This window comes from Engystomops pustulosus, chromosome 10 (genome assembly GCF_040894005.1).
Source record: "Engystomops pustulosus chromosome 10, aEngPut4.maternal, whole genome shotgun sequence".
Classification (NCBI taxonomy): Eukaryota; Metazoa; Chordata; class Amphibia; order Anura; family Leptodactylidae; genus Engystomops; species Engystomops pustulosus.
Genome location: NC_092420.1, coordinates 9,247,254 through 9,272,786, shown reverse-complemented (window position 1 = coordinate 9,272,786; position 25,533 = coordinate 9,247,254). Strand labels below are relative to the sequence as shown.

Genomic DNA, 25,533 nt, shown 5'->3' with positions numbered 1-25,533 from the left:
CTCACGTGTCCAGTACCGCGGGAAATTCCTTCATTTACAATGTAACATTAAGAGAATGCCAGTAACTAATAACAAACCTAAAGCCATAAGTATGAACTTAGGCTACATGCACACGAACGTATGCCCGCTGGGCCGTAGCCGAGCACCCATACTTTCACCGCGATGGAGGGAAGGAGGGGTGACCCATCACCAAAGTGATGCATGGCCCACGGCGCCACAACACGGGGAAAGATAGCATGTCTTATCTCTGTGCTCCCATTGTCGTCTATGGGGGACGTCTGTGTCCCCATTGCCTTCTGTGGGGGACGTATATAGGGTCGTGTGCATGCAGCCTTAATGTGTGTCCTGCCATTTTTCACTTTTATATTATAGAATACTTTATTGTCCCCACAGGGGAAATTGACTTTGTCACAACGACAACAACAACATTTTAAAGTAAATCTAACATCAAAAGCCATCATGATAAACCAGGGACCGTGACTGTGGGAATCTTCTTATATTTGTTATCCATGGCCTCCTTCCTTCTAAAAATCAACTTTAAAAGTTATGCTAAGTGCTCTAGGGTGTATTACCAGTGCCCCTCTATATCGTAGATTAACAGAGTTACATTGTCTCCCCCCGCTACCTCTTCACTCCCCAGTCCCTCTGGCTGCCGTAATCCCACACAGTGGGAGTGGAAAGTGCTCTGTGTAACAGAGTGTGAATCTATAGCACGGAGGGGCTCTGGTAATGCCTTCCACAGCACTTCTGGCTCACTGGCATAATTTGATTAAATAAAAGTTGATTTTAGAAGGAAGGAGGCCATGGATAACACATATAAGAAGATACCACAGTCCTGGTGCCTGGATATATGAGTAATGTCCCTGGTTTATCAGGATGGAATTTGATGGTAGATTTCCTTTAAAGGAAACCTTGCACTTTATAATGGCAGTTATAACCCTCAAATACCTTGCACCAGCTCAGGTGGAGCTGATGCCGGAGCATATCTTAATTATTTGCAGAAACCGCCGTATTCCTTATTAAACTGTTTTATTCTTTATATTTCAACCACGCTTCGGCGCACCATGATACGTGCTCGACGCACCATGCGCGCGACCGTGCATGCGCCTGATTAGGAGGTTCCGGAGAGCTGATGACGTCACCGAGCTTTCGGGCACACTCGCGCCTGCGCAACTTCAAATTTTTTATCCTGCCCAGCTTCGCATGCGTAGTTGCGCAGGCGCGCGTGTGCCCGAGAACTCTGTGCTGTCACCAGCTCTCCGGAACCTCCTAATCAGGCGCATGCACGGTCGCGCGCATGGTGCGTCGAGCACGTATCATGGCGCGCCGAAGCGTGGTTGAAATATAAAGAATAAAACAGTTTAATAAGGAATACGGCGGTTTCTGCAAATAATGAAGATATGCTCCGGCATCAGCTCCACCTGAGCTGGTGCAAGGTATTTAATGGTTATAACTGCCATTATAAAGTGCAAGGTTTCCTTTAAGAAATGTAACGTATTAATGGAATACCAGGTTTACCAGAGTAATCAATAACAAAACAGTATCCATAATTATGCACCATATGAGTATTCTGCCATTTTCTCCATTTCTATTGTAAAGGGGAGTGGAATAAGCACTACATCAAACAATGCTATAAAAGTACACAAAAAGAGGCGCGTCATACAGAAATATAAAGCACTAAAAAATAGACATGACAACAAAAGAGGTAAAAACACTTAAAACTACAGATGTACAAGGTCTCGAAATGGGAAAAGTCACCAAATAGTAACCACCCCTACAGTCATCCCCATCTATATAGCTACATTTTAAGGCCAGAACTGTGCACTGGGAGGATTTTCTGACCAAACTCTGCTGCGACTCCCAGAATTATAGTTATAAGTGACTCTTTTATCATGATCACAATTTGGTGCAGGGAAGTAGGGACTCCTTGTATCATATATACTGTAATTATGATGCTTGGAGTCCCATCCTTGCCGCTGTGTGAAATCCGCCCAGCGCAAGGACCATGGTCTCTGGGCTAAGAAGGAAATAAAGCAGCTTTCAGACAACAAACTGAGGACGTAAATTCCAAATTGAACCCTCCCTGTTTTTATTATCTCGATACACTTTTAACTATTGACATTTCCCACCCACTGTAAAGGAGTATTTGCATCATTTCTAGGATTCGCAATGTCCTAGCAAAGATTACGTCCCCGGTTGCGTTCACGGTTTTGCATTCTGGCAGCACGGTCCCATTTATACGTTTATATTTCTCTCCAAGGGGAACTACAGCAGATCCCTATCAATATCAATGCTGATCCCTCTTCATTCTCCGGATTAATGCCGACTCTGAGGTCCGCCCCTATGGATACTTTCGTATTATACCACCATTGTTATAAATATGACGTTACCCCTTTAACACTAAATCTGCGTAACTATTGATGGTCTGGTTACAATCATTGAGCTTCAGATCTGCTTAATTTTGCTTGAATTTTTTCCAAAACTTGTGTCAGCTGGCATGGGGATGCGCCAATGAATCCTGTCTTACTAATAAGTTGTCTAGAATAAACCTATTGCACTGAGTGAGAATCCTCTGCCAGTTTAGACAGTGATGGTATTTTTAACTGCACGAGGAGCTGGAACAAAAATACAAGACCCCCCTGGCTAGAAAGCAGTGCGTCATCCAAGGGTTTACACAGAGGTGACCAGACGTTCCCCCACAGTCTAGAACGTTTCTGAAAAAGACACGGGAAAGCGCTCCAAACAATCTGCAACAGCCCAAAAGATGAAAACTATAATTAGAAACACATTAGAGGCCGCTAAGTAAATAGATAATATGCAGATGCACAGATTAGCATACTCTTTGGAAATGTACAAAACTGACCACCGACGCGGACCTCCTGTGTAAGGATCCGCAGCTCGGATCAGGAGTCAGAATCTGACATTTAAAGGAAATCTACCACCAGGATGAAGGATTGTAAACCAAGCGCACTGACATACTGGTGAGTGACCCCCTCTGGCAGGTTCTGTTTTTCTTTTAGCTTCTTTGGACCTTGTTTTTACAATAAAAGGGTTTCCTAAATTAAGCAAATGGGCCTCAGGGGCTCCAGACTCCATAGATGTCGATGGAGCTTGGAGCCTCGAAGGCTCATCTGCATACTTTTTAAAACCTCTTCTTAAAAACAAAGGCATACAAAGCTACATGAAAAGCATCTTCTGACCAGTATGTCAGTGCGCTTGGTTTACAATCCTTCACCCTGGTGGTAGATGCCCTTTAAATGTCAGATTAAAATTCTGCCTACTATTGGGTCAGAAGACCCTATGGATTTTTTCCTGTTTTACAAATTTCCAGTATACTTTCTACTGCACCAGTTCTCCACAGTCTTCAAGATCTCTGCTTTCTGTCATGTAGACCACCAAGGCACCAAGGCTTTTCTGGTATATTCGGATAGCTACAGATGATGTAGATCTTCATGCAGGATAAAGATAAGAAAATCTGCATCGAAAAAACACACAAATGGATTCCCCTTGTGTAATTTTATCCCAAATTTCAAAGTGAATGATAGTTCCAGATAGACCCACTGCAGCATCTATCTACATGTGATATTTGGAGATCTCATTGATTCACATTTACTAAGACCAGTGCAGTTACCTGTGTAGCCCGCAGGGGGTGGCAGATTCATGATTTATGGTGCACGCTTTTCATTCTTCATAAATCCGGTGCCCCCTGCACTGCTCCGACAGTGGGCACCACTTTTTTTTTTTGGTGCACCATTAACATTGGGCACAATTCTGTCCGACTTTGCATGATAAATGTGGTGCACTGTCTGACTGAGCACCGGAGCGCCCCCTGCAGTGCAGAAATTTGTGTCGCATTATCACTAGTACAGCCGCAACATAAACCGGTCGCGTGGACGCTTCTTAAATACATGTGCAAGCGGCTTGCACCAGAAGGAGCGTGCAAAGTCCGACAGAAAACTGGAGCACGGGCCTTAGAGAATTCGGTAGGTAACATACATAGTGCACTATATAGTCATTCATGTTATATGGTATGAATGACACATATAGGGAGAATTACATTGTACATGAAGATGCCATTAAAGCCAAGCAGGGGACATGCAGGCAACTCTTATGGTCTAGGTACAGATTTTCCTGGATTTACCTCCATACGTCCATATACAATAACTAGAAGTTCACCAAAAGCCCCCCCCATACACACACACTTCTATATATTTTGGCAATGTTGGCTTCAGACGGTGAAAACAAAGCACATAGCGAAACGAGATGGGGTAATAGTAATGTATAGGATTCGGTGCCCCAGGCACAGTATGTTTCATTAATTTCCTCTCCATTAAAGCAAAATGAGGATATCCTGTAGAGAATTGCAGTGAACTGTTCAGTCCAAGAAATTCCCCCGACCTGCGCTGAGAAAACATCACTCGTACTGTACTCACCCAGACAGAGGAAATACTTCTCTAAGGAGGGAACATATGGACAGACTATGGGGGTGATGCATGAAGTCTCTGTATGGGGCTGATGTACTTGGGATCACACATGGGGGCCTAGTATATTAGAGTATCCAGTAGTACACGGGAGGGTTGTCCCACCGCTGGGACCTTCACTGATCAGACAATAGGAATTCCGTGTACTTCAAATGAATGGAGCAGTAGTCTGCCGAATAAGTCTGAGCTCAGCGCACTGTCCATCACATAGACCCCTTTTTCCATGGATATAACAGGGGGTCCTCCAATGACCCAACATTTATCTTCTAGATTTAAAGTAGATTGTAGCAGATTGTAACCACAGGTTAAAGGATGGGTGTCCCGGCCACTATTCACTCAGGCAATTATCATAATGGGAGTCCCATGTTCTCTTGACTTCAATGGATCAGTGGTCACAAATGCCCACGGCTACCGAGACTGATGAAGACGTGTGGCAAGAGATGATAACCACCATTTATAGTGACTTCATGCACAGGGACGTTCACTACTGATCTGTGTTCCATGTGTCATTGGTGTGTGAAGTCCAGTCACATGGTGATGACAATAATAAGGACTGTGCAAGACACAGACACAAGGAGGATTAGGACCTGCTCAGGGAGTCAGCTTAACACAAGCAGGACTAGGACCTGCTCAGGTAGTCAGCTTAACACAAGCAGGACTAGGACTGGCTCAGGGAGTCCGCTTAACAAGAGCAGGACTAGGACCGGCTCAGGAAGTCGGCTTAACACAAGCAGGACTAGGACCTGCTCAGGTAGTCAGCTTAACACGATCAAGACTAGGACTGGCTCAGGGAGTCCGCTTAACAAGAGCAGGACTAGGACCGGCTCAGGGAGTCGGCTTAACACAAACAGAACTAGGACCTGCTCAGGGAGTCGGCTTAACACGAGCAGGACTAGGACCTGCTCAGGGAGTCAGCTTAACACGAGCAGGACTAGGACCGGCTCAAGGAGTCGGCTTAACACGAGCAGGACTAGGACCTGCTCAGGGAGTCAGCTTAACACGAGCAGGACTAGGACCGGCTCAAGGAGTCGGCTTAACACAAGCAGGACTAGGACCTGCTCAGGTAGTCAGCTTAACACAAGCAGGACTAGGACTGGCTCAGGGAGTCCGCTTAACAAGAGCAGGACTAGGACCGGCTCAGGAAGTCGGCTTAACACAAGCAGGACTAGGACCTGCTCAGGTAGTCAGCTTAACACGATCAAGACTAGGACTGGCTCAGGGAGTCCGCTTAACAAGAGCAGGACTAGGACCGGCTCAGGGAGTCGGCTTAACACAAACAGAACTAGGACCTGCTCAGGGAGTCGGCTTAACACGAGCAGGACTAGGACCTGCTCAGGGAGTCAGCTTAACACGAGCAGGACTAGGACCGGCTCAAGGAGTCGGCTTAACACGAGCAGGACTAGGACCGGCTCAGGGAGTCAGCTTAACACGAGCAGAATAAGGGCCTGCTCAGGGAGTCAGATTAACACCAGCAGAACTAGGACCTGCTCAGAGAGTCCAATTAACGCAAGCAGAACTAGGACCTGCTCAGGGAGTCAGATTAACACCAGCAGAACTAGGACCTGCTCAGAGAGTCCAATTAACGCAAGCAGAACTAGGACCTGCTCAGGGAGTCAGCTTAACACCAGCAGAACTAGGACCTGCTCAGGGAGTCAGCTTAACACCAGCAGAACTAGGACCTGCTCAGGGAGTCAGCTTAACACGAGCAGAACTAGGACTGGCTCAGGGAGTCAGCTTAACACGAGCAGAACTAGGACCTGCTCAGGGAGTCGGCTTAACACGAGCAGAACTAGGACTGGCTCAGGGAGTCGGCTTAACACAAGCAAAACTAGGACCTGCTCAGGGAGTCGGCTTAACACAAGCAAAACTAGGACCTGCTCAGGGAGTCGGCTTAACACAAGCAAAACTAGGACCTGCTCAGGGAGTCGGCTCGTACATGGGGACATGGAAACCACCTGCTTGTTTACAAACCTGTAGAAATGAATTTGTGCATCTGCTGTCCATTGAATTGGCAGACAAACAATATTCTTCTGCCTGGTGGCTTGGGGACATGACACATGGACGCTGGGGTCAAGGATAAAGGCTGAGGTCTGCACCTCCAGCAAGGAGCGATCAAAGATCATCACTAATGTGATTGAGTCCCATTACAACCCTAAAAATGCTACAGATATCACCAGTGTCAGAGTAAGAGTCCATATGCAAGAACTAAACATATATGATTATGACAAGGACAATAAGGACATATGTACAGATTGTTAACCCCTTATGGGCAAGGTCCTCTCTCCACTGGTTCAATGTGGTTTTGTCTCTTTTGTTCTGGTCTTAAAAGGAAACTGTCACTAGGTTTTACCCCACTAAATTACTAGTCTCTTCAGATCAGGTATAAAATGTCCTTTCTAGAATTCCCTTTCTATGTGAAATGTTACCCGTATACCTATAAATAAATTTCCACCAAAGGCTGCAACATATTTTCACATGAGATGAGTCAAGTTTAGTGAGAGAGTCACAATTCCGAATCCTCTATCTGCTTCTGTTCTAGAGTACCTAGAAACATGCTGCTGGTGTCATATCAAAGATAAGCAACTCATCTTTCAGAACACATCAGAACAAAGCTTCTGGTTCTGTGAGCTACAGAACTGGACATACAGGCAGTTACAAAATAGTTGGGAACTGGATCTTGCATTTCAAACTATGGAATCTGAAAGATGAGATTATTATCTATAATATGACACCAGCAGAATGTTTATAGGTTCTATAGAATATAAAATTGGGGCTTCTAAAGTGAACTAAACTTGACTCATCTCAGGGAATTCTCGAATGAGCATGCAATGTATGCGCACCCCCCCCCCCCCCGCACCCTCCTCCCTCCTTATTGAGTGTAGGGCATCATGCAATCAATGGGGCTCTATAAATAATGACAATAATACAATTATAATCCACTATTGGTTATGACTTCTAGATGCAAGAAATCCTGGGGTCACAACATGACTCCATCCAGTCACATTTGCGAAGGAGCAGCAGTATAGCCTCATGCAGAAAGATAGAGGAAGCTGCTTTGTAAAATTGCTAATTTTAGAGCCGCATGTATTTTTCCATCTCCAGTGTCCATCGCAGCCCGAGCCTCGGATATTCGGACACCGCCTTAATAATTCAGTATTACCAAGCACCATCAGACTCCCTGACACCGGACAACAGAGACGTCCAGCGCAAGAGCTTGCACTCTAAATATTGTAATATAATCTAGACAGCTCCAGGGACAAGAGGAGGGATGAGGTGCGGATGTTTGATTAGCAGATGTGAATGCTGGATGTGTAAGGGAATTGTCTTAATTAAAATTCTCCCTTTCATCGTTGTAATTATGCGCTAACAAGAATTCGCTCGCCGCTTTGTCATTACGCCAACTTAAAAGAGGAAGGGGGGAAAAAAAAAAATGGATTTGACCGTCCAAACATCATGTTGTATTAAAAGAATGATGATTTTAATTAGCGGCGGAGGGAGAGAGTGAAGTTAACTAATTGTTACCTGGCTGTTAATAGAGTAAGACGAGCCGCTAGTTCTGGCTTATACACTGATTCTCTTACTTATGTATATGGCACATAAGGAGATCCGTGCACCACATGAGCTTGCAATCTATTTTGAATGTATCTTATCAAGATTCTGTTGACGAGAATCTCTTTCACACTCCCTTATTGTAAGCAGAGATACATAGTTTGGGTCTTTAAATCACTACTTATAGAAATCTATGAGCCTGTGCTTCATCTCCACGTGCCTCTGATGTCGTACAAATGTGTGCAATATATGGCGGTACACAAGAGCCTCATGGCTCCATCGTGAGCTGTCACACAAGTTTGGGGCATGTGCTTTTCCTATGTACCATAGGGCAGCACGGTGGCTCAGTGGTTAGCATTACAGCCTTGCAGCACTGGGGTCCTGGGTTCAATTCCCAGGGTCAACATCTGCAAAGACTTTGTTTGTTCTCTCCGTGTTTGCGTGGGTTTCCTCCAGGTCGTGCAGTTTCCTCCCACACTCCAAAACATACTGGTAGGTTGATTAGATTGTGAGCCCCATTGGGGACAGGGACTGATTTGGCAAGTTCTGTGTGTGCTATATAAATAAAGAATTATTATTAATTAGTTTTTATATTACTATCCATGCAATGTCCGGAGGCACTGGCCGAGATTTCCATGTGAAATCAGGACATATAACAGATTACGTGGATCCTGCAGATGGATAAATGCCATTATTTTAGGACCGCCTTCCCCTTTACACTGTAGAAAAGTGGAACATGTTAATATAGGTGTAAAGTGACTTGTAGGTCATGTCGTTGAAGTATCCCGCATCATAAACAGAGAGAATCTGGAGCATGAATGAAAAGACAATGACCTGTCCCCAATGTTGTTTTGTATATCGGTAACAATGAAGTTTTCTCAACATTCAGTCCTACAAGGGTGCACCAGCCATGAGGCGAGTTGAGCCTCTTGCCCCAGGCAGCACCGCCTGCAGCAAAAAGGGGGGTAGCATCCTGCGCTTGGTCCCCTTCTACAAAGCACGACTTGGCTTTTAAAAACAGGCAGAGATTTAGCTTCACCCCTGCTACAATACAATACTTTTTAGTTATATGTGAGCTGACAAATGTCCTCTCCTGACAAAGTATGGCCTGTATCCGATGACACGGGCTGCATGTTCTTTCACAGACTGACCCCAATATCAAGGACGTGACTCCAAGCATCATCGTGATGTGTAATTGTGATTACAATTTGGCGTTGCTCTTCATATATTACTATGATGCTTAGATTCCCATCCTCATGTGAAACTGGCCACTTCAATCACGGACCGACCAATGGTCGCCTGAAACAAACCTGACTTTCAGATAAGTCGTTTTTCACGCTAGTAACTTCATACACAGTAGATGGACCCATGGGGAGTCATTTACTAAGGGCCCGATTCACGTTTTCCCGACGTGTTACCCGAATATTTCCGATTTGCGCAGATTTCCCCTGAATTGCCCCGGGATTTGGGCGCACGGGATCGGATTGTGGCGCATCGGCACTGGCATGCACGCAACGGAAATCGGGGGGGCGTGGCCGAACGAAAACCCGACGGATTCGGAAAAACCGCCGCATTTAAAACAAAAAATCTGTCGCGGAGCTTGCACTTACCTTCACTCAGCCTGAGCCGGTGAACTCCAGCGCGTTCCGATGCTTTTCAGCGCAGCAGCGCCACCTGCTGGACGCCGGAGGAACTGCCTTAATAAATCCCGGCCGGACCCGAATCCAGCTCAGAGAACGCGCCGCTGGATCGCGAATGGACCGGGTAAGTAAATCTGCCCCATGGTGTACAGCCCTGCGGAATATGATGACGCTATATACATAAAGCTGCTTTATTATTATTGGGCATCTACCCATACCTAGACCTTAGACTGGACAATCTTAACAATTTGACTACATGACTTATAAATTGCTGCTGACATTATAAAGACTGCGCCAGTCTGATCCGTAATAACCGGCCTGTCGCGGTTTTCACACGTGACTTGCATGTACAATGTGGCAGAAAGGCAGCAGATGTATCTTTTCAGCTATTTCATGTTCAAGAATTAATAAGACTTTCCTTCAAAATAAATTTGGGTGAAGAACCTCTGTGTAAAAAAAAAAAAAAATATTTAATGAAATCCTGACCCAACTCCAGCAGGAACCATCTGCGCCCCTTATCTGCTTCTATGAGATGTAAAAATGAAGTCACCCCTCCAACTCCTCCGTCTGTACAGTCAGAAACTCCTCTAGAATACCCAGCAATAACGCAAGACGTCTCGGGGGTTTTCTTATTGTGAGATATACCAAGAAGCAAAAACATTTTACAAAAAAAACTAAATATAACTGAGTCTCCATCGAGGAGATGTAGAGATATAACCCTGCGCAGGGCTGTTCCCCCCCCCACCCCCTCTATAAATAATTCTGACATTATGAATACAAATAAACTTGTCTTGGCCTCTTTTTAGTTAATTCCTCGGGGGGTCATTGTGATGGGCAGAGATCAGAACAATGCGGAGCTAAAAGTGACCACAAGACTTGAGAATAAAGTCTGTGAGCTGCAGCCGTGGCCTCCTAGAAGATCATTGTAGACTAATGGACCTAACAAGAATACCTATACTTGGTACATCAATGGTCTGTTCTCGATGCTATTCTCAGACACTGAATGCCTCTACTATTGGTTTGAGGTCATTTCCATCCCCGACAGACTCCCTTAAAAGAAAATCTACCATTTGATTTTTTTTTTTTGCAATGTGAACCAAACTATCCTTGAGACTGCTGTAGCCACACTGACACATAAACATATCTTGTTTAATCCCTGAATTGAGTGGTTTAGCTGACAAAATGAGGCTCTGTCGCTCCCGTGGCTGGCTCGGCGCTTCTCCTCTTACCCTAATTATGCGCTGCTCCAGAGAACTCTGTATTCACCGTGTTATCCCTTACAGGCAGAAGTAATCAATCGCTGCACCATCCCCCAGCTGCTGTGTATGAGTCATCCAGCTCAGGTTGATTAGTCATGTCTGGGCAGTTAGGGAAATTCTGTGTAATGTGTTTATGCATGGGCATGCAGTCTTCACCCAGCTTTCCCAAGGCCCTGAATTTTATAATAGTTTTTTTGAGGGATTAAACAAGATATGTTTCTGCATCAGTGTCGCTACAGCATTCTCAAGGTGTGTTCGCCTCACAATGCATAAAAACAAATCTTCCATTTCCTATAAGCTGTAAGGAAGTATCTTCGCATAAGCAGAATATAAGCAGAATTGTGAATGCAGCTCTGGATTGAATCTGTAGTTCAATGCTACAACTTATTAACCTATGGACGGTAAGTTATAGGATGTATTAGATAAAAGTTATATAGTCAGATAATGTTGGGGGCTTATCAGCAGCGCAGATCTGTAGGTTACGTGTTTGATGCGGGGGGGGGGGGGTGCGTTATACGCCGAGGCTTCCTGTCCGTGACCTTTATGAAAGAAATTCCATTTCATCTTTGGATGCCTAAATGAGTGATAACAGATGGCGATGATGGCTCGCCGCGGAGCAGATAAGGGGCCTACATGGCGTCACCGGACCACTACATCTGTAAATGTCACAGGTTGCCCTTTTACACCGGGGGCACCACGTCGGCCATCAGAATCTCTCCGCTCATTAATGGGTTAATCGTATTCTGGCGATTCCCTACACAGCGTCATCAGCGGCCGCAGCGCGGATCATGTCCCCTCTCCGCAGGACCTCGTAGATGTGGCACGCAGGACGCCGCTTTTGCAGCAAACATTGCTATAGTTGATAATATTTTGTGCTATCTCTCCGAAAGTACATTAACACCCGACCATGTTCTCATCAAAGTCTCCACTCAGAGAACATTTACTGATAAGCCTTATCTTATTTCTGCTTCATTAGCAACCGAAATCTTGGGGAGCTGTCAATCACAGCCTCCGCCACCAGCCACAGAAGTTAGATGGTGGTGAAGGAACGTTGGAGCAGGGTTCCGGTTTGTAGGGTGCTGGGTGCTGTGCTCGGAGGGGGTGCAGCGCGTCACAGGATTACATTAGACAAGTCAGGCCAGGCAAAAATACAGATAAGATACACTTATGAATAATTCATTATAATTCTAACACCAAGACATGAATGTATGGAAATGTCCGCATTCACCTTCTATCTACTGTGTAATATTTATTACTCATTTATCACTTTTTTCACCCTATAATGGAAGCACCTCGCCCCATCCATGCTGTGACTGACGTCTGTCTGAGGCACCTCTCCTGCCCCATCCAGTACTAATATTTCCAGCTATTTATTCATTTTAAGAGTCAGGTCCTACATTGTGACCCTGATCATGCTCCCCCCCCCCATCTTGCAGCAGGTGGTACAGCCTGAGGCAAGTGGCTCAACTCAATAGCTCCACATACAGCAGCTGTCTTGTGTGTACAGAGTCTTATCCAAGAGAGACCTTCCATTAAATGACTTGCATCCTCTCCATGCATATAGACATACATAGGCACACACAGGTTACGCAGCGCTGCACAGCACTTGCCAAATCAGTCCCTGTCCCCAATGGGGCTCACAATTTAATCAACCTACCAGTATGTTTTGGAGCGTGGGAGGAAAACTGAGGACCCGGAGGAAACCCACACAAACACGGAGAGAACATACAAACTCTTTGAAGATGTTGACCCTGGGACTCGAACCCAAGTCCCCAGCACTGCAAGGCTTTAATGCTAACCCAATGAGCCACCGTGCTGCTCTTTTTACTTTTGGTCCCTTATGTGTAACCTCCTCCTTATAGTGCCCAATTTCCTGTAGCACCCCCATTTATAATATAATAAAGCCCCGGAGATCACATATAGAGTTGGAGCCCGCAGGATACCTCCTGCTCCCCGGGGTAAGGGGATGGACTTGGAAATCTGGGACTGTCCCACCAAACCTGAGACATTTAGGAGATATATAATAATAATTATCTATTTATATAGCGCACACAGATTACGCAGCGCTGTACAGAGTTTGCCAAATCAGTCCGTGTCCCCAATGGGGCTCACAATCTAATCATCCTACCAGTATGTTTTGGAGTGTGGGAGGAAACCGGAGGAAACCCACACAAACACGGAGAGAACATACAAACTCTTTGCAGATGTTGACCCTGGGAATTGAACCCAGGTCCCCAGCGCTGCAAGACTGTAATGCTAACCACTGAGCCACTGTGCCTCCCATAATGAACTGTGTCACAGAAGTTGGGTTCTGCACCTGGACTTGGCAGTGGCCGCACCATGTGGTGCAGAGGGGAGATGCTATAAGACCTGATCCGTGTAGTGCAGCGACAATCGGGTCTGTAAATGATAAATCCGTGACAGCGAATAGTAGAATCCTCCAGGATCTTGTTATCACCGGACAGACGCTCCACCAGGATGTTACAAGCCAAGAATAATAGAACGTCTTTAAAGATACTTTGTAATGGGGGTCGGGGGGGCTATAAACATGGCGGGAGCGTCCTGCCAGCGCTTATAAATCCTGGATCTTTAAAGGGAGCGGAGAGTAGGAGGAAGAGGAGGTCAGCTGCGGGGAGATGCATAGCACGGAGGAGAAACATCTCTGCTTCATCCACAGAAAATTCCTCATCAGATCCTGGGACTGATAGGTTCAGGCGGACAATGCGGCTTAACCCCTTGCAGCCTGCAGCCATTGTGATCCGGCCTCAGTGCTACACTCAGCCCGTGTGGGTGGGAGAGCTGAATTTTATTAAACATACATTGAGTTAAGGTTCACTGACCAGCAGACTACCAGAACCAGGCCGGCAGCAGATGTGGGCCCCATGGCTCACTGCCGGGTTTGGCTTTGACTGAACCAAGCAGCAGAGTTTAATGGATTGTGAGCTCTGAATGCTTAAAGGGAATCTGTCAGCAGGATTAAACATGCAGACTGCAGCCAGTGCTATGTACTGTCCACTGGGAGATGTGTAATCAGACCTTTTGTGTGTGTTGTTAGTAGCAGCAGGACTGTGATATATGGATTTATATTACAGGATTGTAGCTTCTCCAAGTGCACAGGGGTTGTATCCTCACACTGCTGTGCTCTCTGCTTCCAGTGTTAGGTGTTGTCTCTGAAAAGATGTGTATTATACCTTTTGTGTATGTTGTTAGTAGCAACAAAAAATATGGATTTATATTCCAGGATTGTAGCTGCTCCCAGTACAATAGGGTCGTGTCCTCACACTGCTGTGCTCTGTAGTATCCTCAGCCATAGTTACGATTACACATCTCTCCAGGCACACTATATATATCTGTGTGTATGTTGTTAGTAGCAGCAGGACTGTGAAATATGGATGTATATTCCTCACACTGCTGTACTTTTAGTTCTAAATCACATTCATGCTGGGATATGAAGGGCTTACACATCTTGGGTGTCTTGGTGAGTCCTTTATGAGCCCAATTCCTGCACAACATCTGCAATTACTGCCGTTAAGCGAGAAAGGAATTTATAGCACGGCGGCTCTGTGGTTAGCACTACAGCCTTGCAGCGCTGGGGTCCTGGGTTCAAGTCCCATCCACTTCAACATCTGCAAGGAGTTTGTATTTTCTCTCCATGTATGCGTCGGTTTCCTCCGGATCCTCCGTTTTCCTCCCACACTCCAAAACATACTGGTAGGATGATTAGATTGTGAGCCCCATAGGGGACAGGGACTGATTTGGCAAGTTCTGTGCAGCGCTGCGTAATCTGTGTGCGCTATATAAATAAAGGAATTGAATGGATTGTAACTTATCCAAGTGCACTGTGGGCCTGTTCTTACACTGCTGTGCTCTTAGCTCTGTGCATAGAGCTGCTCCGTGGCCCCTTTCCTCTGCTCAGAGGATAAGCTGTATCAGGCTTCTGGTTGGATAATACAGCAGTCACTCAAGGCAGAGAGAAGGGGCAGCAGAGAGCCAAGGGCACAGCAGTGTGAGGTTACACTGGGAAAAACTTTGATCACTACTGGTATAGAGTAATGGCAGCAGCAGTAACACCAGGTAAGTACATGGATTCTGATGGGACCTTACCTTTCCTGTTCAGCTGGTGCATTGCCTCCAGTAGGGACATGTCCTCCTTGTTGTGTCTTTGATGACCCCATCACATCTGAGGACAGGGCGGGTGTTCAGTCCTTTCCATCATGGCTTCCTGTCTAAATCTGACTCCCTAGCCTTCTCTCCTGGCACTATTACACTGGGCCTCAGCGGACCCGGATCGAGTGGATTGTTTATAATCCCTGCACCTGCAGGTCCAGTTCTCCTTTCACTATTTCATATGGAAAAAACATTATAAAGTGCGATGTACAGAAAACCCGTAGCCCGGGACGCGGCGCTGTGTCACCGATACTGCGGGGCGTTAAATAACTGGATTTAGTTACCAATTATGTAAACTCTGGTTATATTTCATCCTCACCGCCGGCTGCACTGGGAGGAAACAGACCTCATCCAGACGGGGGCCAAGACTAAATGGATTTCAACAATTTAAGGGGCAAAAATTGCAGAAATTGTTGCGTAATTTGGCTGCTAAACAGATTCTCGCAGCCTGTGAAATTATCCACTTGTGTTAATGCGTCCAAGGATTAGGGAACATCTGTGTCCCCTAACGAGGGGTTAGGTCGTCTCTCCATTATGTTCGTTTCAGAACGGATTTATTTATTTGCACAATCACCCTCAGTGGTAACAGGAAAACTACCCTCAAACTTCCATCCTGATAAACCGGGGACATTACTCATAGATTCAGGCACAGTGGTATCTGATTATATTTATTATCCCTGGCCTCCTCCCTTCTAAAATCAACTTTTACAATTATGCTAATATGCCCAGAAGGGCTAACCTAGCCTCTCTGTGATCTGGCTTCACAGGCTGTTACACTGTCTCTCCTCCCCCTTAGTACTTCTTTTCTCCCTTTGCCTGATGTAATCTCACAAAGTGTGAGTGCTCTTGCACAGTGTAGCAGCCGGTGAAGCTGTAACAGTGAGCTGTAGCAGCCTGTGAAGTTGGGCAGTGAGCATTAGGAAATGCTCACTGCACAAGTGCTGAGGGTGCAGGGGTGGGAAGTGAGACTGTGATCTGGCTTTACAGGCTGTTACACTGAGGGGCTAGGGTAGCCCTTCAAGATCATTAGCATAATTTAAAACGTCAATGTTAGAAGAAAGGAGGCCATGGATAACAAATATAAGTCGCGGTGCCTAGGACTAAGTGTCCCTGGATTTTTATTGAAGATCAATGATATTGCTACTCTTCTTGTCTTACACCCTATTTGTAGCTCCTCCATTTTTCGTACGTGTGTTAGTTTGATTCGGTATTGGATGAGGAATTGAAAACCTATTGAAAATACAACAAAACAAATGCAAAGGAAAAAGTCCTATCTGCAGTGCATTTGTGGCAGGACCTGGATCGGTGCAATGATCTGCAGCTGAATGATTCCATTAGTTCGGTACACAGACTGCACTTGTCCCTTTGGTTGGATCTAGGGAGGCCGTGCACCATACTGGAGAGATCCCACCCAAAGCCACGCGGGGTCTGCCGGAGGGTCCTGCACATTGCGCTGACGTGTGATATTTTCATAGCGTTCTGTATGATTTCTAGAAATGCCCCGATAATTCACAGCAGATCCGGCCCTGACCCCGCCGCCTCGTGCACGCTGCTCCGCGGCTTTTCCTAATTTTTTTTTAACCTGCTCCGCATTTTACAAGATATAGTAAAACAGCCTTTAACCAATCTTCAGTCGGGAGGAAGTCGGACTTCATTGTACGGATTCCAAACTTTGCTCCAATACGCATTTTTTTTTCCTGTAAGGGAACTCCGTCCAAAAATAAGTTTGAAAGAAAACTAAACATAAAATACACGGGACTTAATGTGAACCAGCTCGGAATAACAGATAGACATGGAAAGTGCTCACAGACCAGATGCAACCGGAGGGGCGCACCAGGGAAATCATGAAAAACAGGAAGCAAATGTAACAGTTACTGACGATTCTTACCCGATAATCACCCGTGTCACACCAACCAGCTACAAGACCGAACCCCAACTTCTATCATTAGATGAGGGGGGAAAATATTCTGGTGCCCCATAGTTGGTACAAATTGTAGCGCCGCTTCCGATCCTGAGCCCTAGGCAGGACATAGGTTTCTTCTTTGTATCCATGGGCTTCTTATGTATCAAGCTGTTTGCATTCTGGAGCAAAGGGTGAAAAATAGGAGTCCCCAATCTTATACTGCACCAGATTCATCATCCAGCATCAGACATAGGGGTGCAGCACGGTGGAACAGTGGTTACCTCTACAGCCTTGGAGCATGGTGGCTCAGTGGTTACCACTACAGCCTTGGAGCATGGTGGCTCAGTGGTTACCACTACAGCCTTGGAGCATGGTGGCTGTGGTTAGCACTACAGCCTTGGGGCATGGTGGCTCAGTGGTTAGCATTACAGCCTTGGGGCATGGTGGAACAGTGGTTACCACTACAGCCTTGGAGCATGGTGGCTCAGTGGTTACCACTACAGCCTTGGAGCATGGTAGCTCAGTGGTTAGCACTACAGCCTTGGGGCATGGTGGCTCAGTGGTTAGCATTACAGCCTTGGGGCATGGTGGCTCAGTGGTTAGCATTACAGCCTTGGGGCATGGTGGAACAGTGGTTACCACTACAGCCTTGGAGCATGGTGGCTCAGTGGTTACCACTACAGCCTTGGAGCATGGTAGCTCAGTGGTTAGCACTACAGCTTTGGAGCATGGTGGCTCAGTGGTTAGCATTACAGCCTTGGAGCATGGTGGCTCAGTGGTTACCACTACAGCCTTGGAGCATGGTAGCTCAGTGGTTAGCACTACAGCTTTGGAGCATGGTGGCTCAGTGATTAGCATTACAGCCTTGCAGCGCTGGGGTCCTGGGTTGAAGTCCCAACCCGGTCAACATGTGCAAAGAGTTCTCTCTGTGTTTGCGTGGGTTTCCTCGCACACTCCAAAACATACTGGTAGGTTGATCATGGTGAGTACACTGTTTGTTTTCTTGACTTGAGTATGAGCCGAGATTAGGTTTTTCAACACATATTTTTTGCGGAAAAACTTGGCTTATACTCGAGTAGATACGGTATATGTCCTCCGAGGCCATAAAAGACCCCCAGGGGACATTAAAAAAAAAATTATATATTTTTTTTTTTATCTATAAAAGCCCCAGTTACAGGTGACAACGACCTCCTGTAGGGGGGGGGAAATGCCTGGGGCAGAGCATTTCTAATCAGACCCGGCGATCATGTCTATAGAGCAGAGGGCAGTCCCCGGCTCCTGTATTCACTGCCTAGTGATACTTCAGCGCTGTGCGGTGCAGAACCTCTTCTACCTTGTCCTGAGGGTCCCCGTCTGTGTCTGGCAATTGGGGGAACAGGAGAAAATGCAGTGACCTCTTTCGGCATTGCTGCAGTTTCTCCTTTTCCCTCTCGTGGGACCCCGCACCCACTGATATCCGTGGACAGTTGGGACGGATTAATACTTTCCCTCCCTCCCCTAACGTCTTCAAACCTGAAGATCTTTCGAATCAGAACCCCTGATCCCTCTGCCTCTGATATCTATGTCTTAGGAATAGCAGAAGGGACAGCTGCCACTACTGAGCCCCTAATGTCAGAGACTGTGGGGTCCTGCATTGTGCGCTGTATGATGACACCTCTGCTGTGCCAGATACAGGATGAGGCTCCGGTCCGCTGGTGTAGAATTGTGCTGTTACCTGCGACTGTTTGGGCCGGTGAGTGCGGTCTTGGCCCACTCCACCACTGGATATATCCCCCTCCATGCCGTGGAGGTGCCATGAAGGGGTTACATGGGACTTGTACCACTCCTATGTGCTATGGCCGTCTTCTCATGATGATTTCCTGAAGGTAACAACGTTTCTGTTCCGTCAGATTCTCTATATGTAAATATTGCACCCAGTCACCTAAAGCTTCAGAGGGTCACGTATCACCAGCACTATAGATGCAGGATCTTCAAAGAGGTGTCGTGCAGGCTGCAGCGGAGGACACGCTGCCATGTGTCATGTGTTTAGTCTGGAGGCGCTTGTTTTGTGAATAGCTGAAGATGGGACCCAGGTTGTTTAGGCTGTTCCCTGCTACTGGGTGGATTCCATACATGGAGGCTTCAAAAGACCTGCCAGAAAAAAACTGAGCTCGGCGCACCCCCATGTATCAAGCAGCCATAAGAGAAAACACGACAAACCCTGGAGGTACATACAGAATACCGAAATATACAAAAATATGTGAATCCTGTACATGTCAGCCACAGCTTCCAACATTTTATTTATAGAACCCTATGGCTGTGCCAAAATCAATCTCCCGGTACGTTTCAGGGTTTTGCCATCAGGGTTTTTTTGGAATCCACTAAAAATAAAGGGATTGAGGGTCAAAATCTGCATCGGGAAGTTGAATTCCAAGTTCCATTCCTTTCCGTTTTTTCATTTACAATGTAACTCTGTGACTATGTACATGATATAGATGTGGATTCTAACCATAAACTTTGATACTTCTGTGGCTGGGCCTCTGTGCCGCAGCTAATGATCCGCAATGTGCCACATATTGTCCTACCAGCAGGTGTGTAATGTGTCTGTCCAGCTATTAATGGGCTTTGCAATTTTACATTAGAGAAACTTGGCTTCATTCCCGCCCTATGACAGAAATATCCATAGAGTAAGAAAGAAAAAGTAATAAATATCACAGAACGCTATTAAAATAATCACTTTATTTATTGAGGCAACGTGTGAATATTGGGTCATACTTAATGCATCATTTGGGGGTTAGTAGCCACAAGCTGAAGAATAACATGGCCGCACCCTGACTTACTCATCATCCTATATATATATATATATATCTCAGAATGGGGTAAGACTGAGGATCTTTTCTTCCTTTCCTAATCTGTGTTCATCTCCTAACATAAGCCCCTTGTAGAGCGGCCATACATGGCGTGACTCAGCCCCAAGCAGTTATGGTAATATTATACAGGTGCAGCCCAGTAATAAGAGGTAATCACATGACACGTGTAGTAATTGATGCGCCGCACATGTATTTGCTTCTATATTAATAGGTCAGGAGAAAATCACATTCACCATCCAGTTACTTGCTATTTCTTCACACAGAAAATCGGGTCAGTCCAGCAACTTACCACAATCCTACACCATGGAGGGTGCCCTGAAAGGGGCATGAACGTGACCGCATCAGCAGGTGTGAGGTACTGTCCATGCGGAGGCGTGTGCATGTTTATAGTAGCAGCAGGGCTGCTATATAGAGATTATTATTATTATGGGGATATAGTCAAGGATTGTAGCCTCTCCGAGTGTACTGGGGGTTTGTCCTCACACTGCTGTGCTTAGTAGCAGCAGGACTGTAAAAAGAAAAATTTTAATTCCAGGACCCCGCTGTGCCCTTTGCTCTGTGCATGGAGTAGCACCACTGCTTTCTTTTCTCAGTGACTGTTGTATTAAAGAAAAAAAAGCTGCAAACCGACTTTGGAGAAACTTAGTGGAGAGCACAGAGCACAGCAGTGTGAGGATAAACTCCTAGTCCATTTGGAAAAGATACAATCCTGGAATATAAATCTGCATGGTTTACACTGCTGAGGGATTTATCTATAAATCACTGACCAGCAGACGACAGGCCAAGGTCCGACCATCTCATCAGTACCCATTCTGTATTATGGGTCGCACTGTAAGATTTCTCCCTCCAGTGACTTGTCTGATAATCCCACATTTATTTGTTCCTGTGGATTCCAGATTAAAGGAATTACCTATATAATTATATTTAAAATAAAATCTTAACATGTTGTGTAAAGAAAACATAATTCTCAGCATGTAAGTTCGGGTACAGCCCCCATCAGAACCAGCAGTGGTCCAGTGATTACTAGAAGATCCACCAAATCCAAAATCAAGTCTGAATCATTTTCTTCTGTGAGTCAAAAACGTATCTTTTAAAGGCCAAGATGATCTGTACAGGGGGAACGTCCGCTCGACTCTCTTCTTCTTTGGCCGATTCTGTGTCTCCTTTACTCCCTTTAGTCTTCTTCTTCGAGGAGCCTCCGAGAACTTGCTTTGTTTCTGGCTTCAGACCATCTGGAAAAAACACAAGAAATGAATGAAATTCAGTGTACGGTAAGTCACTTTATCACACTGGTTTCCCCCACACTGATATATGGTAGAGCATGTGCATCCTAGGAAACAAGCTTGTAGTTATGTTATGCTGCCCCGTATAATCTTTAAGCTCAAAAAATGGAAAAATTATGAAAGTAAAAGGCTGTACGATCCTCCAGAGCTGCTACAAGTTATTACAGGACCAGCAGAATAGTGAGCGGAGCTCTGGAGTATAATACAGGATGTAACTCAGGATCAGTACAGGATAAGTAATGTCATGTATGTACACAGTGACTGCACCAGCAGCAGAATAGTGAGTGCAGCTCTGGGGTATAGTACAGGATGTAACTCAGGATCAGTACAGGATAAGTAATGTCATGTATGTACACAGTGACTGCACCAGCAGCAGAATAGTGAGTGCAGCTCTGGGGTATAATACAGGATGTAACTCAGGATCAGTACAGGATAGTAATGTCATGTATGTACACAGTGACTGCACCAGCAGCAGAATAGTGAGTGCAGCTCTGGAGTATAATACAGGATGTAACTGAGGATCAGTACAGGATAAGTAATGTCATGTATGTACACAGTGACTGCACCAGCAGCAGAATAGTGAGTGCAGCTCTAGGGTATAATACAGGATGTAACTCAGGATCAGTACAGGATAAGTAATGTCATGTATGTACACAGTGACTGCACCTGCAGAATAGTGAGTGCAGCTCTGGAGTATAATACAGGATGTAACTCAGGATCAGTACAGGATAAGTAATGTCATGTATGTACACAGTGACTGCACCAGCAGCAGAATAGTGAGTGCAGCTCTGGGGTATAATACAGGATAAGTAATGTCATGTATGTACACAGCAGAATAGTGAGCGCAGCTCCGGAGTATAATACAGGATGTAACTCAGGATCAGTACAGGATAAGTAATGTCATGTATGTACACAGTGACTACACCAGCAGCAGAATAGTGAGTGCAGCTCTGGGGTATAATACAGGATGTAACTCAGGATCAGTAATGTCATGTATGTACACAGTGACTGCACCAGCAGCAGAATAGTGAGTGCAGCTCTGGGGTATAATACAGGATGTAACTCAGGATCAGTAATGTCATGTATGTACACAGTGACTACACCAGCAGCAGAATAGTGAGTGCAGCTCTGGGGTATAATACAGGATGTAACTCAGGATCAGTAATGTCATGTATGTACACAGTGACTGCACCAGCAGCAGAATAGTGAGTGCAGCTCTGGGGTATAATACAGGATGTAACTCAGGATCAGTAATGTCATGTATGTACACAGTGACTACACCAGCAGCAGAATAGTGAGTGCAGCTCTGGGGTATAATACAGGATAAGTAATGTCATGTATGTACACAGCAGAATAGTGAGCGCAGCTCCGGAGTATAATACAGGATGTAACTCAGGATCAGTACAGGATAAGTAATGTCATGTATGTACACAGTGACTACACCAGCAGCAGAATAGTGAGTGCAGCTCTGGGGTATAATACAGGATGTAACTCCGGATCAGTACAGGATAAGTAATGTCATGTATGTACACAGTGACTGCACCAGCAGCAGAATAGTGAGTGCAGCTCTGGGGTATAATACAGTCACATACTAAGGGTCTGGACACTATAAATACTGCAATATCACAGTTAAAATGGTTTTTGAGCACCATGCCTAACAGGGTGGCTCTTGTTCTGCTGGCTGAGCCTTACAATTTACTAAAGATTTTCTTCAAACTAAAAGAAATATTAAACTATTATATAAAACCGAGCAGATACACTACTGTGGGGCTTATTGCCCCTCTCCCGGGCTGTGTCCTGGACATCCCCTTCTTATTGCAGATCTTTGGGTTAATGGCTCCTCTCACAGATAGAAGTTACTATGGAGCAGGACACATTTCGGAGCTCATGGTCACTTCCTTGTGCTCCTTTCTCATATTCGGTTGGATATCATTCATCTCTTTCTTTCTTGCGCTATCATCAGACAGACGAGGAGACGCAGTCACTGTCTAGAGTTGCAAAGACGTTGGGTCAAGGAGCAAGCGTCTTGGACTCTCTCGTTCTTCTCTTTCCGATAGGAGAAGACAGAACCCAAGAAGTGTAGCCGGTGCCGCCGTCAGCTGAAACCCCCGGTGTCACATAACCTTATCTCGTCCACTTAATCAGCCTCTGCCCTCATGGAGAAACCCTGATAGACATTCCCATTCCAGAACATGACAAAGGATTCCGATGCTCACGATTTGCTGGAGACAGGAGGTCTACGAAGCCAGGTGATTACAGAGACGTGGAGGGGGGTATTGGTAACTGCGTGTAAGGGTAGAGGCCTCCTCTGTCCTTGCTGGTAGCGTTAGATGTGCGCCGAAAACAAACACCAATTAACCCTTCAATGTTAAAAGCATGTGTCGTGTTTTCGCCTCGTCTCTAAGAGATGTTATGGCTGCGGGAGATAAAAGGTTTTCATAGAAAAATATACTATAGACCGATACTATCCCATCATCCGTATTACCTGTAACACCCAGGTCTCTCCACTCCACACCCGCCCCCTCCCGTGTCATTTACAAGGGGTAAGAAAAGCTCAAAATTAGTCATTTCTAAAAAAAGATACATTTTTTCTAGATGTATATAACACAGCTTAACCCGCTGATCCGGGGGTCTCAGTGATAGGAAATCCAAAGATCACAGGAATGGGGGTCCATTGTACCCACGTGGCACCCGAGATGACCAGAGCTCCATCACGGGTTATAAAGGGTGTACAAAGGACTGAGACCCCCACCGTTCAGCGTCCTGTGGATAAGGCCTAACTTTCTATGACCGGAGGACCCCTTTAAAACTTTATGCATTATTACAGTAGATCCTTCTTTAGGGTACAGACTGTTCATAAACCACCTGCCCATGGCTATGGCTGCGTTCACACGTAGCATTTGTATTGCATTCAGAAACACTATTTAGATGCTTGGCCGAAATATATTGCATTAAGATTGAATTTACATAAACACAATGTTAACGCCTTGCCAAACACAACACAAACACTACGTGTGAATGAAGTCTAAGTCTACGCACACATGAATGCGGTTTCCCGTCTGTGCTATGAGGCTATGTGGGCACGGAAAATACTGACGCCAAACACACAATATCCGTATCTGTGGATTAGTTATTGTTCAACACAATCATAAGACCCTTCAAGTGGCTGAGACAAGACCGTGACATCATTTACCAGCCTTTGGCTTTTCATTGCTAAACAAAGAGGTCACTAGATTGTCCCAACTCCGTAAAGGGTCACATGATTCAGAAACAGGCGACAGTACATAAGATTAAGTGGGTTAATTGATCATAATTCTGTCTTTTATCATGTGCACCTGTTTTGGTGCAATGTACAGATTGCGCCTTTATATTGCAGAATTTGCACTGGATTGATAAGGCGCAGGAGATTGCACCAAATTTGCTCCAAAAAAAAAATTGGTGCAGTCACAGACATACAACTTTCTGGGTGGTAAAAGCCGCTCCTCAGATCTGTGATTTAATCCAGTGCACGTGTCCACCGATTATCTTATCGTAAAAAATTTGCAATGTACGGGCACAATCAGCTCTTTCGCCAAAATGGGTGCAAATAGATGAAAGACGATATTATGATTAAAGTAATCTTATCTATTCACAGATTTACAATGAAGCGGATGAATTTACATTGAAACATAACATGTTCCAAAGGATAGGACCCCCCCTCCCTCCCCCATGAGGACAGGGTGCGCGTCAGATCATCATCACCTATGGACAAAAATAGTCTCCGATTCTGGATAAACGGATCATCCGTTCTGGCAGCGCCTATTTCATGACAAAATACAGGATAGAAAGAATAAACTTCACTGTGGCTGAGCACAGGTGAGCGCCTAGGGGTATTCTGTGGGTGGTGGTGAAGTCTCTGGACCAACTTATTTGGGAGCAGATGGCATTAGATTGCCGTTGCCCCTGTTCCCGTTCCCCTAGGTCAGCATTAGTTGTGTATATGGCTTTCCATAGGGTTGTGAGGTCACTACTGAGGATAAGGAGAGCCACAGGTTAGGGACCATTGATGTAAATGCGCACATACAGTGACCCGTGTTACATCCAAAGTGGTCGACTCAATCAATGCACATTATCGCGGTCCCAGAGCTCCGGCTCTTCACCAGGTGAATGGCATCACAGCCTGACAACACGCTACTGAGCGCTCTCCTTTCTCAGTGGTGCCAGAAGGTCTGTGCGCTGCCTTACACCAAACTCCTAAAAGCCGGTGCCCAAGAGCCAGACGCAGCCCAATCTGCCTCCCATCTCTCTCGGTGGAATTCTTGCGTTACACGATACGCGCCTGACGTTCCTTGAGAGCGAAGGAAATGAAGGGAAATAGATCTGTCACTGAAGACGACATCGGCTACTTAATAGCTGGAGCTGA

At 45.7% G+C, this 25,533-nt stretch overlaps 1 protein-coding gene and 1 long non-coding RNA gene across 3 annotated transcripts in view; one reads left to right on the top strand and one right to left on the bottom strand.

The window, feature by feature from the left end:
- Nucleotides 1-25,533, top strand: part of LOC140104602 (uncharacterized) — a 101,490-nt gene that overhangs the window by 49,260 nt on the left and 26,697 nt on the right. Inside the window, exons 4-7 of the long non-coding RNA XR_011850376.1 lie at nucleotides 20,112-20,203; nucleotides 21,027-21,119; nucleotides 23,189-23,380; nucleotides 24,766-24,986. This is a non-coding gene — a long non-coding RNA (uncharacterized lncRNA). The remainder of the gene's footprint in view (nucleotides 1-20,111; nucleotides 20,204-21,026; nucleotides 21,120-23,188; nucleotides 23,381-24,765; nucleotides 24,987-25,533) is intronic.
- Nucleotides 19,701-25,533, bottom strand: part of EEFSEC (eukaryotic elongation factor, selenocysteine-tRNA specific) — a 100,209-nt gene continuing 94,376 nt past the window's right edge. Inside the window, exon 7 of one of the 2 annotated variants that reach the window (XM_072128216.1) lies at nucleotides 19,701-21,080. In XM_072128216.1, the coding sequence (XP_071984317.1) occupies nucleotides 20,896-21,080 (185 nt within the window). In that variant the 3' untranslated portion in view covers nucleotides 19,701-20,895. Of the gene's footprint in view, nucleotides 21,081-22,821; nucleotides 23,548-25,533 lie in introns of those variants that run through there. The other variant, XM_072128217.1, reaches the window with a different exon arrangement.